This window comes from Mixophyes fleayi, chromosome 5 (assembly GCF_038048845.1).
Source record: "Mixophyes fleayi isolate aMixFle1 chromosome 5, aMixFle1.hap1, whole genome shotgun sequence".
NCBI lineage: Eukaryota > Metazoa > Chordata > Amphibia > Anura > Limnodynastidae > Mixophyes > Mixophyes fleayi.
Window position 1 is genome coordinate 74,112,506 of NC_134406.1, and position 20,556 is coordinate 74,133,061.

Sequence of the window (20,556 nt, forward strand, 5' to 3'; positions counted from 1 at the left end):
GAGCAGCAATTGAATACCCCCCTATGTATTAAAACAGTATCATCATCATTTATTTATATAGCGCCAGCAGATTCCGTAGCGCTTTACAATTGGGAACAAACATTAATAAGACAATACTGGGTAATACATACAGACAGAGAGGTAAGAGAACCCAAGCTTACAATCTATAGGAGAATAAGAATGATGACAATCCTTATTCATCACAGCAAATCTCAGTGATGCATAACAAAGCCCTGCTGTAATTCACCATGCCTGGGCTAATCTAGGAAACCTGGCAAAGGCCCCCCTCCAGCACAAACTCTTTCACTATTTACCTAGCGCTGCCAGGAATGGAGAAACGCTATACACATGCGCATAGCACTTCCATGGGTGAGGGATCCAGCGAAGTCGGAGAGGCTTCAGAAAATGATAGGTGATGCCATCCTGAAATGGCATTACCTTGCCTCAATTGCAAATCTTTGGAGTTTTCATATTAATCTGGGTTATGGTAGGAGAAATCTTAGATTTCTCCTGCCATAAACAATTCATAAATGGTGCAATTTTATGGAGAAAACTGTTTTAATAAATAGACTCCTATTAATTTAAAGGAACTACATAGTTGAGAATCCATTTGTGTTTTTGAGTATTTGCTCACTATTTTACATCTACATAATAAATTAACAAATGCAAATAAATATAGAAAGATCTAGATTATCTATGTCATTCAGATTACCTTTCTCTATTTATTTTCATGTGTTAATGTATTCTGTAGATGTAAAATTAATTATACTAATAGACAGAGGAGAGCCAAGTAGTGGACAAATACTAAATAAAATTATATGGTTGCTCAACATTTAAGCATTAAGCTGGTTATTAAAATCTTGTGGACAAAGAGGGTATGTGAGAAAAAAGCTGGTGGGCATTTTTTCAAAAAGCTGATGGACAGAGAGCGTGTGTGAAAAAAGCTAGTGGGCAGCGGGGGACATTTCAGTCAGGTGTAACATGTAGGTGATGTCAAGTTTTTTTTGTTTTGTTCTGAAATCTAACATTTGGAGCCTCCCCTCTAGATATCTTGTGTTTGCTCCTGGACAGCATTCTACGACAGACATCAGTACATCTGGCGGTAAATGTATCAAGCTGAGAGTTTTCCGGCTGGTTTGAAAAGTGGAGATGTTGTCTATAGCAACCAATCACATTCTAGCTATCATTTTGTAGAATGAACTAAATAAATGATAGCTAGAATCTGATTGGTTTTTAAAACCTGCTAGAAAACTCTCCGCTTGATACATTTATTCCGTGGTGATCAGTGCATTTCATTTTCAGCCTTGCCAGCCAGAAGGAGGTAAGAGTTACTATTTTTATTTTACAAATGTCAAGTGTGGGGCTGGGACGTGAGTATTGGGGTAGGAGGGGTGGTAGGCTGAAGCTTTGCCTAGAGCGCCCAGCAACCTTGCACCGGGATTGGACTCCCCCAACGCACTCATGCTTAAACCTTTATAATTGTACAATGACACCTCTGATATCTTACTATTGTTTGCTTTTTTGATCTGTTTGCAAATATGTCTATTTTGTTGTGTTCTTGCTCCACTATGTAACCCCTCCCCATTCCTCTTATGTACCCTCACCCCTTCTTTTTGCTTTTTGTATCCCACAAGTTTACTATAATTCAATAAAAATGATTGATGTTAAAAAATCACAATTTAATTTTTTAATTAAATGCAAAAGTTAGTGTAGTTAACTTAAATAAGAAGTTTCTTCAGTTAAGATCCTTAATGAATCAGGCCCATAGTCCATAGATAGCTAGGAATCCCTCCAAACTGCTGCTATTGTTTGCAAACGTTTTAGCCCCTACTGATGCTGCCATCTTCACCCTCACTTCTATGGACTTTCCATTTAAACCACATGCTTTATAAAAGTAGGTGGTGCGTTTATCGTTTTGGAATTATGGTTTTGCCTATCTCCAGGGGTTATATACACAATACTGCTGTTTCAATCGTATTGCAGTTGCTTTTAGACTCCTCCAATAACATTTTTATACAACAAATAAAAAAATAAATTGGTTTAAAAATTATCTCATTGGAGGCTGATTAGGTTAAAATGGAAACCTTCAGTGCTCACAGGGCCCTACTTCAGACAAGAGTTTAAATAGTTTCTCAGATGTCAAAATTTATTTTGCAAACAGTTTTTCAATAGAGTGAAAAATGAAGCTATATATTTGTACTTGTTCTTTTTCGTATTTTCTGGAATTTGAGAAGTCAAATCATGTTATGTTATCCTATGTTATGAAGCAATGAATTATTCTCATTCTCAGACCGTGAGCATAAAACTAGGGATATTGTATGAAAGTTGTACTCACCTTATGCTAATAAAACATTGTATCAATCATTTTTGTGACAGCAGCAAACCTGGTACCTAATATGTACTATACATACTACTACTTCATTAGATATATATATATATATATATATATATATATATATATATATATCAAACACAAAGTCATATATAAAATAATGTAATGGCCCTTACACCTGATATTATTTCACAACCTGCATTACTGGCAAATATAACATTTAATATAAATGTGTATTTTATTACTGTACCTTAAGTATTAAAGTATGCCCAAAATGATTTTATTGTGAGTGGGGGAGAAAACAGAAATGACGTTTGAGATATCATCGATTGAAGAGTAGTAAATCAAGTGTTGCTGTGGATTACTGGTAGCAGTTCATCTTTGCAGGGAATAAATGTAAGCAGATAGGGCGATGAAATCAAAACACAACATTAAAATACCTGATCCATTCTAGAGATGGACATAATTTCACAAAAATCAACAATTCACACCATCTTAGGGGCACATTCAATTCCTAAAATATCCACGTGAGGTGCCTTTGTTAAGGCCGCGTGACACCTCGCACGGATATTTTTTTTACAGAAGGAACGCTCATTTTTGCACCACTATGGCAGTTACTTTTTACCATAATTTCTGTAAAAATGCACGTCCATGATGCTCTTAGGAACATTGCAGACAATTTAATCTGCCCCCTTAAGTTCTTCTACTCATCCGTTCTGCAGAATTCCATTTCACACTGTGGGCCTGATGCTGAGTTAGGAGCAAAGCAAAGAAAAGGAGTAAATTTGCAACTTGGCAAAACCATGTTGCATTGGAGAAAAGGTTTAAAATGTGGGGAGAGATTTATAGTTGGATAGGGCATGTCCTAGATCACTTTTAAATTTCAGTGTGAAAATAAAGCTATCAAGTATTTGTGTGCTACTTGAAAAAGCAGCCAGTATTTGCTTATGTGCAAAATAATAAATCAATTTGCACCCCTTGTTTTGTAACATGGTTTGTCCAGGTGAAAATTTGCTCCTTTATTGTGCTTTGCTTCTAACTCAGCATCAGGCCCTATACTTTTAAATTTGGTCTATTAATTCTGCAGTATGGTGTTTGGGGTTGCATTGGGAACATTTCAGGCCAAATTGCACCAGTGAAATGTGTAAAATGTAGCGGACAATAGTGGAACAAGACAAATATTTTTTTTGCAGAACAGTTTTGAAAATGTTGCTAATCTTTATTCAATGGTAATGATAATGGTCAGGTTATTTTGCTATTCAATAAGTTCTTAGTGCTATAGAAAGCAAGGTTCGTAGATGTTACTTGTTAACATTGCTTGTGGAATACTGAGTTAATGGGGGATGTATCAAAGTGCTGTGTTGCCCAAGTAAAAATTGCACACCAATCCGCATTTATTTAAACTATTCGGACCTCATTTAGAGTCAGACGCAAAGTCCATTTTAGGCGCATCCAACAAAAAAACACTACCACGCATGTGCAGAAAGCACCAAATCCGCCTGCATCTTGGACGCAATTAACAGTTGTGACAGCTTGCGACTCACTACGAGAGAATGGGAGGAGCGCGGAATTGTGAAGGCGTGACCATGTAAATACATCCTAGTCGCAGTGAGGCGCAGACGCAACACACGTCAAAACAGGGTATAAAGCGATGCGGCAGGAATTAGGTGGCGCAATCGTTAGCTAGCTGCAGGAACTGCTCGCAGCTTGATAGGGTATTAAGAGTGGGAAGCAACTGGGGTTGCATGCCACTCGTAATACCCTACCAAGCTGCGGCACACTCCCACTCCTACACTTCTTAGACGGACTTTGCGTCCGACTCTAAATGAAGTCCTTCGACTGCAATCTGTAATGCTGTTTTTATGACCTGGGACCCATACCAAGGCGCAATGTAACAAGTGGTGGATCGGCAAAACGGCACAAAAAGACACATTTCTTTAGACATGGTTCTCATGGCTGAGATTGGCCAAATCACATGCATGTTAATTATCATGCCTATACAAAGGTGCTGGGTTTACAGTTGAACATTAAAAAGCGGCCACAAAGTAGCTGCAAAAATACTTTAGACACAAATCTTATGATATGTAAAACTTTAAATATAGCATAGATGTGACGGTTCTTATCATCAGAATGTTTATTGGCAGCAGGCCTACGTGACACCCAAACTCACACCTCCTAATAGGAGCATCTTAAAGAAATGTTAGTCAAAATTGGACGGACGCATTGCAAAGCATTAGCTCAGGAAAGAACGTTTTTTGCATGATCGGTCTGCAATGCAGTGATATGAATCCTTGAAAACTGTAAAACTGGATGAGATTTTATTTTTTACGCAGACTGATATACACTATACTGTGTGTTTTCACCTGCATCCGATTGCTGGCGGTTTGGTTCTAAAATAGCATAATAAACTGCACTTTGATACACCCCACCCCCAATGGGTTATAACCAGGGCTTTTTCTCTTCTAAGAAACCATTTGATTCCGGCAAATGTAAGTCAGGGTCACATTGTGTAATATTAAGCAGCGAACAACAACAGATTTATTGAAATTTAACATCTCATTATATAATAATGCCTAACAACATCACAGTATAAATATTTCTGTGTTTTCATTTATTTCTGCAACTCTGTGTTGGGGACAGGTTTTGAAGTCTACCTGCCAGAGCTTCACAGTCATTTCCATGAAGGGATTCTCTCCGCATGGAAAATGGGTAGTTAGGACACAGTTGTCTATAATAAATGATTAATTTACCGCATAATTAAGCAGTGGAATACAGCTTACAATAGCTGGTCTGATGGATCCACCTTAAATATAAAAATATGGCGTATTCAAAAGTCAAAGTTCAATTTCACTTTAGTTTTCCTGAGCATATGTAATTCTGCACTGTACATCTCTGCTTGTGCATTGGTGTAGAAAATACCATATTGTTAGTAAACCAAGCTAAAATGGCCTTTTTTGTCGCACAAAAACATATTCATTATATTTCATTATAATGCAGTAGTTGTCTTCATTGCTTTCAGGAGCATCACAGTGGGCACAACATTCACCACTACAAGAGCTCAGGTAACAGGGTATATTACTTTATAGTGGTTCATGCCTCAATTTTTTTTAATTTGATCTATAGTCTATACTAGTGTATAATTTATATGTGTACAGTCTATGATATGACATGGTTTATTATGTGATACATACATTTCTAATAGATACAACAGAATATGATAAGGTTCCTGGAAAGCTGTTGAATGAAAACAAATATGGGGGCATTGAACATTAACATGATTTCTAAATATCTTTGCAAAGCAGCACTTAGCTTACAGTAAAAAAAAATATATATTTTAAACTCTGTGTTGTCTTGTGGTGCTTGAAGTCACTGCAGCCAACATTTTGCCAACTACACAATAGTATTCTGGGGGAACACATGCTTTTTGTTTGACAGAATGGTTTATCAATCCATTGTTTAGACCAATTACCCTTAAATAAGCCATTCACAATCGTGAGACATACATATATGCAATGAATACTTAAAATTGTCCTCAATAAATAAAAGCTGTGATATCTGGTGTGCCTAATTTGGTATCCCTTCTTGAAATCTGATACAATATGTACACTGTTTGTAATTAGGAAGGTATTTCGCTTATATGAATAGCGCAAAAACATTTGGCAAATACAAAATCAAAAGAGTTAGAAAAATCTGAATTACTATGTTATTTATAGTGTGTATATACACATTTATGTGTGAAGGGTCATTTACGAGCCACAAAATCTGCTGACTCAATTTTTCTTTATGTGCGCATGTCTGTCTACTTATCCACTAGGCGCATTTCATTGTATGGGCTTTGCAAATGCAATCTGTGCCTAGTTTACCAAATTGATGGATGCTCTAGAAAATACGCAGGGTAGGAACAAAAATTGTCATATCAAAATTCCTATTACTATCACCTTAAGAGCTCTCCTTTTATTCATTTAAACTTTTTATGGTTTTTTTCTTAGAATCCTGCTGGGCTTAGCTTCATTTGTGGATTAAAAAAATTGTGAGAGAAAGTGGACATGAATATGTTCATTACATGCGTCACTTTGTGTATATGAAGCTCTTATTCCAATGTCCAAAGTGCACCTGCAAATGTGCTTTCCCACAGAAACACAACTGTAATGAGCAAAGTGCAGCCCATTTTAAGTGTGAGACTAGGGGGGGTAAATTGATCAAGCTATGAGTTTCTGGCGGGTTTGAAAAGTGGAGATGTTGCCTATAGCAACTAATCAGATTCTAGTTATTTATTTAGTACATTCTACAAAATGATAGCTGGAATCTGATTGGTTGCTACAGGTAACATCTCCCCTGTTCAAACCTGCCGGAAATTCGCAGTTTGATAAATTTACCCCTAGATCACCTCTAGGTCAGGTTGGTTCAAAATTAACGTGCTATGGTGGAGTGGAAATGGCCGTGCATTCCTCTGCAGCAAGGATCTTCTCTAAAAATGCACATTCTCTCTCCCTTTATCTCATTTCAATAATCTGGCTCCGTGAGATTAAATCTCATATTTGCACTGCTCCACAAAACTAGCTATATGGATGTGCCAACAATGTATGTAGAACAAAACCTTATTCTGGGATAAAAAGATTGAGAACCCTCCCACGAATCAGGAGATGCTCTTCAGTCCTTTAAACAATACCATTTTAAAAAATACAATTTATTTTATGCACACTTAGCAAGGAACGGCCCCACGTCCCACCAAACTAAGTGGCACCCTCTTGGCCTGCAAAGCCACGGTGAACGCCATAGAACTTACGCAAAGTAGACACATGACTTCACAAAAAAGAAATTGAACTGCAGATTTACACTTTTGTGGTTCGTAAATGACCTTTACTTAATAAGCTAGCGTCAGCAGAGATATGTTAATCATTTGTAATTTCCTCTTCCACTCCTTTGTTCCTGATGATAACACACACCTTCCAGACAATGCTCTGGAAATTTTCTAGGAAACTCCTGCAGTCAATGTGTTTTCCATAGAGGGTTCACATATACCCAGCCTTCACCCTACAAAGAGAATAAAACACATTTTAAGTGACCAATATACTTCTTCAGATCGCTTATCAAATCAGATTTGTTACTTCATATATTTAATCTCTTGTTTATCACACATTGTTTTACTAAGGCATTTCCTCTTTTAGAGGTCCCCATGAGTTATTGATTTGGTTGAACAATGACCAGTTGTGCACCTCTCTGCAACTAGTCCGATGGATTTATGAAACCTATGATCTGACTATCCGGATAATGGCCACACTTTTTTTTTTTCAACATCAATAATATTTTATTAGAATCTTACTGGTTAAGGTATAGAAAAAAAAAGGGAAATAGTGTGTGTGTGTGTGGGGGGGGGGGGGGGGTACAGAGTGGGGAGCAGACATAACAATGTATTCCTAGCCACATAATATTCAGCAAAGTACATAGTATCAGCATCTAGCTAATCAGGGGGTCAGAGCTTAGTACAGCCGGGAGATCTTGACTGGAAACCAGGGGTGAGGTGGCTGAAGTAGAGTTTGCCAAACTAGATGAATCAATAGGGTGGATAAGTCTGGAGCCCTCTCTGTCTATTGTAAATACATGCCATGACATCCACTTAACAATAGGGGAAGATGGTGACATAGAGTATGGGGCATCCAAAGTCTCCGTATGGAAGCTAAAATGGATTTTCGCAATTACCTTGTGGACTGGGTAGCACGGTGGCTAAGTGGTTAGCACTTCTGTCTCACAGCGCTGGGGTCATGAGATCATTTCGCGACCATGGCCTTATCTGTGTGGAGGTTGTATGTTCTCCCGTGTTTGTCTGGGTTTCCTCCAGGTGCTCCGGTTTCCCCCCATACTCAAAAAAAACATACTAGTAGGTTGATTGGCTGCTATCAAAATTGACCCTAGTCTCTCTCTGTCTGTCTGTCTGTGTGTGTACTCTGAAAAGCAAACTAGAGAGCACCTTATGTGTCTTAGGGGCACTCAAAGGATAATAGGATTGTTAAAACTTATATAAATTTTATCAGTATAAATTAAAATAGTATGACTTATATGACATTAGAAGTAGTGAAATATTAAAAACAAGTGTATGACATAATGAGCCAGAAAAATAATGACTGTTAAGATCGATAGATAAACTATCGAGACGCGCTGTTTCCCCAATAATATGTCTTAGTACCAGGATGAATGCTGACTACAAGAGAATTGTTATAGACTCTCTTATTGAGATGTATCTCAAACAGGGTTGAATCATAGATCTCATAAGTGTAGATCATAACAGAACATGTATCTCTTATTGGAGGTTAATTACATTGTATTGTGTTCAAAAATAAAGTGTTAAAGTTATAATAATAATAAGAAGAATCGATATTATGTCCTTATTGTCTAAGAGGATCCTTTATTCTCCCCAAAAAGATGTAAATTATATGGAGAAGATATATTCCCTTTCAAGGTTAGATCTATCATTCCATATCTAAAAGAAAACTCTCATGTGACTGAGATAGTCTGTATTATAATTCAATATTGGATCCTATTAATAAAAGAGATCCCTCGTGTCCCTTCAAAAAGACTATGGGTATGCATAGACTGTCTCACTCCATTATGTAGTGAAGCGAAAAAGATATGCCAGGAATAGCGGCAGCTGCTAGATCTATAACAGCACGGCTAGGGAATCTCTAGTATAGAGTCTATGAGAGCGACTATTAGCAGAACCAGGGAGTAGTAAACAGATTCAACCCTTGAGCATCTAAACTAAATAATGCTATATAAAGCAGAGGAGAAACAGCGCATGTAACGCCGACGCGCGTTTCACTCTGCTAAGCTTTGTCAAGGTATATAATATGATATTAAGAGAGAGTTATATTTCCTAACCTGGAGGATTTAGGATTATCCTGGTGCGATAGAGGTGGTTCTTAATAATGTGTGTGTACTCTCTCTCTTTCTGTGTGTGTGTATTAGGGAAATTGACCCTAGTCTCTCTCTCTCTCTGTGTGTGTACTCTCTCTCTTTCTGTGTGTGTGTGTATATTAGGGAATTTAGACTGTAAGCTCGAATGGGGCAGGGACTGATGTGAATGAGCTCTCTGTATAGCGCTGCGGAATCAGTGGCGCTATATAAATAAATGGTGATGATGATGAGTGTGGGAGGAGATGATTGTTTTCAAAGTTGTTCTATTGCCGCCCTTGTGGCTATTAGGATGTGATGCCATACATATCTATAGTGTTTAGGCAAATGGTCAGGATATGGATATAAAAGGGCCATGAGTGGGGTTGGAGTTAATGATATGGAGGTAACTCTCTGAGCCAGAACACATGTAATATGTCTCACACAGCTCCACAATTACGCCAGCAAAAATTTAGAGTGAGTAGGCCAGATTTTCTGAAGGCAAGCTGGAGTGAGATAAATTCGATATAATAACTTGAGTAACATTTCCATATGGTTGGTACATTTTGAAACTGTAGACAAGTTACTGTTATAATTTCTCATTTCAGGGAGATATTGAGATCCACCTCCCACACAGTCTGAGAAATATGCTTGGGGATGTCTGGCAATCCGGTGAGTTATTGATACCAAAAGGTGATACCACCTTTATTATTACCTTTAGGTTACTGTAGAGGAGGGGCGGGGGTGGAGAAACCAGGTAGTTTTGTCAACAAAGGTCATCGATCCAATGCCGTAATCGCAGGTATTTATAGAAATCTCTATCATAGGTGTCCTGCAACTCCGCAAAGAAGTGAAGACCTAGCAATATTTCTTGGTCTAATATAAATAAGAGAACGTTGTCTGCAAAGAGACACAGGCTGTGGCTAGTCCCCCCAAGGTTGAAGCCTTTACAAGAATCGGATTGCTGCAGATGTTCCGCCAGAGGCTCTATTGCTAATACACATATAAAAGACGATAAGGGACATCCATGGCGTGTCCCATTGGTGATGAAAAATGTTGTTGATAGGAACCCCTTACTACAAACTTTGGCAGAGGGGCCACAATACAATGCCATAATTGCCTGCAGGATAGTCCCCCGAAACCCAAATTTAATTAGAACTTGTCTCATAAATTCCCAATGCAATCTGTTGAATGCATTCTTCGCGTCCAGAGAAAGCATCAGCAGTTCGGCACGGTGTCTCGAGGCATTCTCAACAAGATTGAAGACTCTCCTCGTGTTGTCCGATGCCTGTCATACCAGCACGAAGCCCACCTGATCGTTGTGGATGAGAGAAGGGAGAAAAGGACTAAGCCTGCCGGTAATCATTTTGGCATAAATTTTCAAGTCCGTGTTTAGGAAGGCAATTGGTCCTGTAGTTTCGACAGTCTGACACATGTTTTCGGTAAAGTCACAATTCTAGCTTCCAACATTTCTGGGGGAAACCCATCACAGTCTGTATGGCCACACTTTTTTAAGTACAGAAAAATTTGGGTAAGGGTAAATTATTCAGGATTTATCCCCAAACAGGTCACCATTTGGAACATGTCCAGCTGGTATAACCAAGAGTTCTTTTCAAAGGCATTGGACTACATGCTTTACTATTTATCAATAAGCAAATTGCAGAAAACTAACACTCTGCTGCTTTGACATGGTTTAATACATTTCCTTTCTTTGACTTTGCACTTTACCTTTAGAAACTTTCTTCAGGTACTCAATCAATACCGACAAGGGAATAAAGACTGAACATGCTGAATTCATGAATTAATCATGAATTGGTATTCTGAGTAATATTTCATTTATTTTTTTCCAACTATATACAGCATAAGATAGGAATCTTCCTACAAAAAACTTGACAGTGAAAGGATATTATCATTTACAATTTACCTACTTTTCATTGATTTATTTTTTTGCAAATCTTTCCTAAGCAGGAAATGAACACTTAAGAATGGAATAAGCACATACTTTCATAAGCAGCACGTGAAACCAGACAGCATTCACAAGACATACCAACAATAAGCATTAATAATTAAGGCACATACACATACAATGAACAATCTAAAAAAATGACTGTTTACATATCTTCTACCTGACATTTTAAATTGTTAAATGTATGATTGTTAGAACTAATACTTTGTTTGCTTGTCAGTATAGTAGTGTTTTATGTTGCTTTGTGTGAAAAAAAAGGTATGTCTGTTAAAAGACTCAATTTAAATGTTAATTTCATTAAAATAACCCCCCTGCCCTGTCTTGAATAACCCCAGTTTCTAATGTACTCAGCCTTGCTTTGTTGGTTAGTGCTCAGTTCTCCAGGAATCAACAGCCTGGTGAGATTTAAATTAATACACCTAGCCTGCGGTTCACAAACTGTGCGGCGCAGCTCTGTGGGGTGCCGTGGCAATCTCACAGGGGTGCCGTGGCCAGGGCCAGTGGTAAGTGAGGCCGGGGGCACCAAGCATTGCACTCTGCCTGCCATCACTCGTTTGTCCACCAGCTGGCCAAAAAACCCCAAAACCTTACCAGCCATGGCACTCTCCTTCCCTCCGCTCTGCTCCTTTCACACTGACTGTCAGGCGTGGTGTCATCACGCTCAACATTTTCAGTGAGGAGCTGCACTGAAAGGATCCAGAAGAAAAGAAACCAGAAGACAGAAGAGCAAATAAAAAGTAAGTAAAGGAATGGAGGATGAACTGGGCACATGTGATATTATGAAGGGGCAAATTGTAAAGGAGCACATGTGATATGTGATGGAGCACATGTCATATTGTGAAGAGGCACATTGTGATTAGGCACATGTGATATTGTAAAGGGGCACATTGAGAAGGGGCACATGTGATATTGTGAAGAGGCACATTGTGATTAGGCACATGTGATATTGTAAAGTGAAAACTAAAATATACAAGATAGGGCGCTAGGATAGACCTAGAAACTGTAAATAGCTGCCCCAAAATTAGGATACAAGCCTAAGATAAAACAGAAAGAAAAATAGGGAGCTTGTATATACACTTCACAATAATTTAATTAAAATAAAAATGTAAATAAAATAATCAAATACATGGCCATAAATACCAAAGGAAAAAAAACATTCAGTGCACACAAAGCTGTCTCTTGCAGACAATTGTCTAAACAAATGCAGTTAACATCAGAAGAATGAAAAAATAACCATTATGGATAACTCTTCTAGGCAGTTTATATGTCTGCTATCTGTTGAATTTTACCTGTTCCTTCATCGGTTCTGCTCCACCGGATTTTAAATGTGAACATTGATGTTTATAATCTCATTGTTATCCATAATGGTCATTTTTTCATTCTTCTGATGTTAGCTGCATTTGTTTAGACAATTGTCTGCAAGAGACAGCTTTGTGTGCACTGAATGTTTTTTTTCCTTTGGTATTTATGGCCATGTATTTGATTATTTTATTTACATTTTTATTTTAATTAAATTATTGTGAAGTGTATATACAAGCTCCCTATTTTTCTTTCTTTCTGATATTGTAAAGGGGCACAGTGTGAAGGGGCACATTGAGAAGGGACACGTGATATTGTGAAGGGGCACATTGTGAAGAGCGATATTGTGATCTTGTGAAGGAGCACATGTGATATTGTGATGGGGCACACTGTGAACTGGCACATGTTATATTGTAAAGGGGCACAGTGTGAAGGGGCACATTGAGAAGGGACACGTGATATTGTGAAGGGGCACATTGTGAAGAGAGATATTGTGATCTTGTGAAAGAGCACATGTGATATTGTGATGGGGCACACTGTGAACTGGCACATGTTATATTGTGAAGGGGCACATTGTGAAGGAGCACATGTGATATTATGAAGAGGCACATGTGATATTTTGAAGAGGCACATATGATATTGTAAAGGAATACATTGTGAAGGGACACAGTGTGTTGGTGAAGGGGCGCAGTGGTATGATGCAGGGTTACAGTGGTATGACGAAGGCCACAGTATGATGGTGAAGGGGGTCTAAACACTTACTACTTTATTTTGACTCAATTATTTAAAAAAGGAACCACCCAGTAATTTTTTTGGCTTAGGGGTGCCTTGAAAAAATTATGGAACCTTAAGGGTGCCTCAAAGTGAGAAAGTTTGGGAACCACTGCACTAAGCAGTGCAGGTGAGAATGTTGATTTTATGGTAGCCATCCAATCAGCATTCTGGATACACTTGAATTGCTCACTGTATTCTCATTGGAGAACTGACAGTTAACAACATGCACAGTTATTCAAACTGTACATAAATCTTTCTATGATAAATACAAATATATGAACTACTTTCAGTACAAGGGATATGTAAAATGTAAACAGTCCAGGAAACATCAGAGATCCACAGGTATGTAACTATTAGGAACATGCTGTAATAAGATTCTGTCCTTTATCCATTGCAGTATAGACGATATAACCCTAATGGACCTCATTTACTAAGTGCAGTTACTATTGGACCTCATTTACTAAATGCCTTGGTTTTAGAAAAGAGTGCCTAGATGGTCCTCTCAATGCATATTAATGTACATACCTAATCTGTGCTCTTGGGAGATGACTCCACAACTAGAAATGTACAGTCATGGCCAAAAGCTTTGAGAATGACCCAAGTATTGGTTTTCACAAAGTTTGCTGCTTCAGTGTTTTTAGACCTTTTTGTCGTTGATGTGGTAAATTGAAGTCAATTTACAAGCATTTCGTATGTGTCAAAGGTTTTTATTGACAATTACATAAAGTTTATGCAAACAGTCAATATTCGCAGTGTTGACCCTTCTTTTTGAAGACCTCTGCAATTCACCCTGGCATTCTGTCAAACAACTTCTGGGCCACATACTTACTGATGGTCGCCCATTTTTGGCTAATCAACGCTTGGAGTTTGTCAGAATTTGTGGGTTTTTGTTTGTCCACCCGCCTCTTGAGGATTGGCCACAAGTTCTCAATGGGATTAAGGTCTGGGTATTTTCCTGGCATTGGACCGAAAATTTCAATATTTTGATCTCTGAGCCACTTAGTTATCACTTTTGCGTTATGGCAAGGTGCTCCATCATGCTGGAAAATGCATTGTTCGTCAACCAAACTGTTCTTGGATGGTTGGGAGAAGCTGCTTTTGGAGGATGTTTTGGTACCATTCTTTATTCATGGCTGTGTTCTTAGGCAAAATTGTGAGTGAGCCCACTCCCTTGGCATGACACAGGACTGATGGTAGTGCTCACCTTTCCTTCACCGGACAAGCGATTTCCAGATGCCCCAAACAATCTTAGTATTTAAAGAGCCAATGCCAGGACCCCACAACTTTTACATCTCATTTACACGTTGAGGTCCTAGCATTGCCAATTTAAATACCGAGATATCTCTGTGGCTATGGAGAGTGACGTAATTTCAAAGTGCCAGCATTCAGAAGAATCGGTATGTAGCGTAAGCATGCCGAGGATTTCCAACGTCATTTTTATTGTAAGTCATTATTTTAGTTTTGTAGGCTTCCTTTAAATCGCGTTTTTTTTGTTAGTTTAACCGATGTTGGAATTGCCAACATCGGACAATGGTACCCAACCCGATTTCTGGTGCCTGCCATGACTTTGAAGTGTATTCTGATTCTGCACCTGAGCCTTCAGCTAATATATGCCATTCTCCTATCTCTTAGCAGCCATCTAGTAAGAGTAGACTTGGGGTCATAATATGGGATTTCCATGTAGAGAAATCCACTACTCTTGCAAGGATTATAAGGTGTAGTCAAACGCTAGAGCTATAGTGGTCCCCCCATGGGCTTGTTGTGACAAAAATTGGAATTGCAAAGTGAAACTGAAGATGGGACATCTACTGCTTTGTTTATATGATATACATACCATCTGGGCTTCCTGACAAACTAAACTATAGCGACTGTCCTGGTACTTAGGGGAAGAGTGGTACTATAAGAAGAAGAGACACTATCTTGCCCACTCTGTTGGAGAAGGATGAGCATCTGGACTGCATGCCAAGAAAGATAAACAATTCTGTCTACATGATATAAAGGCTTTGAAAAAACCCAGAAGAATGTCAGAAAACTAAACCAGTGTTTATACAATTAAAGATCCTCTGGAGGTAGAAAACACTTTTAAATTACAAATAATTTGAAAACTTAAGTTAAGTACACTGTCAAAGAAAGCTTCCTGCAGTATTAAATCTGGATTTTAAAGTGAACTGTTGTTTAAGCTAAGTATAAAACAGGTTAACAAACTACACTGTGAAATGATTAAGTTTCTCCTCACGTTGTAGAAATAATAAAGAAAAAAGGTGAACAAATTCAGCATTCTAACTTGCTTTTCTTTCCCATGAGAAATCATAAAAATAATAATGAGGTCACAAGGGCCAAGAGTGAATTACTATCCGTGATCAAGGTACAGCCACAATTGTCTATTAAAAATCTGATTTCTCTGCAGCACAAAAAAACTATTACAATCTCTTTACAAAAGAAAAAAATGAAACCGGTTTTAGCACATTAACCTGCATATGTAGAAAGTGAATATTTCAAAGTAAGGCAGTATTTAACCACTTCATGACTGGATGGTCCCTCCTCTCCTTCATAAAGGCATTGTGCCAGTTTAAGAAGGAATATGTTTTTATTATTATTATTATTATTTATTTGCATACACAAGTGCATTTATATTGAAGGGGGGTACCTGTGACTAGTTGAGCGCCTGTTTCGTATGTATTGTCTTATAGAGTTACTTGCAATTAGTTATACCAAAATATTTATCTCAAAATGTAATCAGATGGTTTTCCTGAGCATAGGAACACCAATGTGTACTTTATACAAAGTCTACTTTTGTTGTTTTTTTTCACTCATTGGACCTCATTTAGAGTGAATGCTGCTCTACTGTTTTAAAATAAGTAATAAAAAGTAAAACATCATAGCGTGGCTTATCCCCACTCCCCCAATGACTGATCAGCAGCAGCGTTATACCTTGGGCTTATTAACGCAGGGGCACAACAAGTGTTGGATCCACTGGCACTCACAGACTGGTCAACAAGAGGCTGAAATTCCTAGGGAAAGTGGCCCAAAAAAAAACATGCCCCTCCCCGAACAACAAGACTCATGCTTGCCCAGTCCATTGGCAAAGTAAAGAAAAAAAAACAACATTTTATAAGACCGCAACTTGCTCCTATAGAGGTACAGCTATAAGAATTATAAGAATAATAAACAAAGAAAAAGAAGATTTGATAATGGCGCACAAAATCAAGATAAATATTTCAGAACCTCACCAACAAGGTCAAGCAGATGTAAAGGAGACTGCAACCCTCCTATATATGGACTAAAAATACTCTGTAGAATACAGCGCTAAAAACCTGAGTTAAAGTTACTGAATATTAAACATGTATGTGTGGGAAGAAATAACGTCATGGATCAGCAGATAAAATATGATAAGTATTTATTAGTAATAATACAATGTAAATAATAAATAAACAATTTAGAAATCAATTAATTAATAAATAGTGGCAATTTAAAAATACATTCCATTAATATGGATGTGAAACAACCCTGTTATATACTATAATCACTCATGTCTCAAGATCAGTGATAAATTCGTTACTGGCTTTCATATATAAATATTGATTTTTAGTTGTCCAATAAAATGTCCTTTAGAGACAGATAATACACTGTTATGGGGAGAGCTCAGAAAAACAATCAGAGAAGCAACGCAGCAGATATCTGCTGCGATGCTACAATAATACATTGCAATTTAGCGGTTAATCCCTGAAAAAACTGTTGCTTTCGGGATTTAACAGGGGAGAAGGCTTTGATAAATAGGCCCCATAATGCAAACAGCCATAAAATAATGATCTCCCACATGGATTCCAGAACAGAATTTTGATGTAATTCAGGTAAATATACCGCAAATCATAGTTGATACGTACTGTGAAAATACTTGAATGATCTAGCGTGGTATAGATCACACTCCCGTAGGTGAGCCGGCAACTGAGATTCTGGCTTGGACTTATGTTTATTTAATGGAAGAACGCCTTTTGCTGTTAATCACACTATCAAGGAGTTGCCACATTACTTAGCGAGCGCTCACAAATTAGAGCTCATTCATCATACAACATTGGATTGATCCCGAGGCGCTGGAATGAGAGAGCAGTTTCTTACCTAGGGGAGTGTGATCTATACCACGCTAGATCATTCAAGTATTTTCACAGTATGTATCAACTATGATTTGCGGTATATTTACCTGAATACAGGTACCGGGACCGACTGAAGGATCGGCCGGACAGGTGAGAACTACCGTCGGGTCCTTCCAGGGAGCCTGGCCAGTGCAGCTGATTATTTGCAAGGCCTAAGCTGACGATCAGTAATTTTTCTGTGAGTTTGGCTGTCTACTCTGTAAGAATTGCGGGTGGGCTTGCCTGTGAGTTTTCCTTTACTCAGCATATCAACTGCGATTTGTGGTACATTTCACTGAATTACATAAAAAATCTATTCTGGAACCCATCTAGGAGATCATTATTTTATAGCTGTTTGAATTATGAGAATATGAATATCAACATCTTGTGTGATTTCAGCTTGTCATTACTTTCGATATATATTTCAATTTAGGGGGCAAGTAATTAGATTCAGCCTGTGGCTGAATTAGCAGGCATTAGCCTGCAAGTGTGGATTCCAGGGCTAAGCCCTGATTGGTGTTTTGAGTGTCTAGCAATTAGCCTGCAAGTGTGCTCTGTCTAGGGGCAGGTTCTGATTGGCTGTTGGCTGTATTTAAGGCAATGAGGTCTGCTGCCTCATTGCCGGTTATAGCTTCTGTATCCAGTCTGCTGACCTGCTCTGTGCCTGGTTCCTGCCTGTTGAACTTTCTACTGATTACCTGTGTATGACCCTTTGCCCCTGGATTTTGACTTTGCTTGTGTATCTCGTGACCCTGACCTCTGGCCTGTTTACCGTTCTCCCTGTCTGCTCGTGACCCCTGACATCGGCTTGTTAACTGGAATTGCTATCTGCTTCCGGCCCTTGACCTCTGCTTGGACTTCACTCCGCTTGCCTGGGTTCTCCCCAGCCGGTACACACTTCACGACCCTCTGTCAGTCTGCAGCCCAGTCTGTCCCCACCATCAGGGGCTCCAGTGAACACCTGACTGGCAGAGGAGACCCCGGGTTGTGTTGTGCCGGCTGGAGGGGTTCCTAACAGCAGTCCCCATAACAGTGTATGGGCTCTGCTCAGTATCGCTATTTACTAAAGTTTGATTAAAAAAAGTATAATTTTTTTAGCATGTTAATGTACGCCAGCTTCATATCATAATTGAAAAGTTTCAGTGCTGTCAGCTCTGCTCCGAAGAGCAGAGCTGGACAGCGCATGTGTGGAGGGATCACATGATCCCTTCCTGTCACTCACCGCTCTCTCTCTGCAACTGTATAGTGCGGAGATGTTTGTGCACATGCCTGAGGTTTTCAGTCGGCGCATGCGCACTGGAGTGAGGAGAGGACCCCCGTGGATCGCATACTTCTTCGGAAGTGAAGAGGCAGTGGAAGTAATTTTTGCACTTCATAGGAACAGCAGTTTTTTGGAACTGCTGTTCCTGTGTTGCTTTTTTCATAAATATCAGAAATAGTTCAATCCTTATGAATGCGATAAGGATTGAAAACTATTTTTCATTTTATGTAGAGGTTGATAAATGTGCCCCTAAGAAATTATCTGTCTCTAAAGAACAGTTTATTAGATTCCAACAACTAAGAATCTATATTTATATATGAAAGCCAGTAACGAATTTATCACTGTTTTTGAGACATTGAGTGATTATAGTTTATAACAGGGTTGTTTCACATCCATATTAACGGAATGTATTTTAAAACTGTCTCTATTTTATTAATTAATAATTTGATGTGTAATTGTTTATTCTTTAAATTATATTATTACTATTAAATACTTTTCAGATTTTATCTGGTGATCCATGAGGTTTCTATAAGATATATTTATTTCCACACCTATATTAATATTCAGTAACTTTAAACCAGATTTTTAGCGCTGTATTGTATATAGTATAAGAATTTGCCTAATTCACTAACAGAATACATTAATACACTTTTAATTGGAAGCCTTCGTTATAGAAGTGTTTTTTGAAGCTACAATTCTGTATCGCAATGAATTTCTTTCACCCTACAAAACTAAATTGGCAACTGGAGATTTTGTTTTGCCCTCCTCTGGATCAACACAATTAGAATTTATGAAAGGTTGTACTTGATCGACCTTTATATTTTTGAGTCTTATTAACTATGTAAATTGATGCACTAGCTTTCTATATAGACACATATCTACAATTATGGTGAAGCAGAAGGAAACAAACAGATCCAATCATATTTCCGAGGTGGGTGTACATAGTTACACAGAGGCTTAATCAAAAGTTTGGGTTCTGTTGTATAATAATTACAATAATTACACACATCTTTCAAGACTGATTGCATAACCGGGTTGATTTTGAAGGCTGGGATACATAAGGCTGTGATCCACTGTATCATCTCAACAATACTGTGTCAGTCTATTTTCCACGCAGTAAACTCTTCAGTAGGTTCTTGCTTACATAAACAGAGCAGGGTTACAATGATTCAGAAAAGCTCTACACAGCAGTGCTATTATTTCTGACAAGTTATCACAGCGGTACAGCCCTTTATACCTCCGAGATCATAGCAGTAAAAGTTGCCCATATTCTGCCTCATTATGCTTGTAATAATGTCCCTATGCTCCAGGTTATTGCTTGATTAGTACACTACATTTCATCTAATCAACTTTTAAATGGACATAAAGTTAAGTGTCTGAGTGAATTCAATGTAAGAGTTGCACCATACTATAAAACTAGCTTGGTAAAGGGCTCAAGTCAACCAAGTAATATAAACATTCAGATTTCATGTGAGCAAATGAAATGAGATATGATACTTGCCTCTCTGATAAAATACTTTGGCTTCCATGGTGTATTAGTGGATGCCCTCTGCCTGGCTTCTGCCCTCTGCCTCTCCTCCAGTTGGTGTTTGTGCTCTGTTGCTGCTTCAATGTCATCTGACTTTAGAGCATTAGTGACATTTTGCCAAATACGCCTGAGGATTAAAAAAGAAAACAGTGATATTATGATAGTATCATTAAAATATGGAAAAATGTACCCCATACTGTGAATTATATTAGAATTTTCCATGGTCATATAAAAGCACAGGGTAGAGTGCTTTTTTTTTAAATACATTTTATTAGTAACATCTTATCTTGAACAATATTACAGAATAGCAAAATTCTTGTGAGGTACATTAGTGAGGTTACATATGCACATATAAATTGAGCAAAATATATGACACTC

General features: G+C 38.2%; 1 protein-coding gene across 2 annotated transcripts in view; it reads right to left on the reverse strand.

Moving 5' to 3' along the window:
- Positions 1-2,508: 2,508 nt before the first annotated feature.
- The window catches only part of OSBPL10 (oxysterol binding protein like 10), a 309,246-nt gene continuing 291,198 nt past the window's right edge, over positions 2,509-20,556 (reverse strand). For both annotated transcript variants that reach the window (XM_075212383.1, XM_075212382.1), the window contains 2 exons: positions 20,152-20,305; positions 2,509-7,366 (listed from right to left, as the gene is read on the reverse strand). In XM_075212383.1, the coding sequence (XP_075068484.1) occupies positions 7,322-7,366; positions 20,152-20,305 (199 nt within the window). In that variant the 3' untranslated portion in view covers positions 2,509-7,321. The remainder of the gene's footprint in view (positions 7,367-20,151; positions 20,306-20,556) is intronic.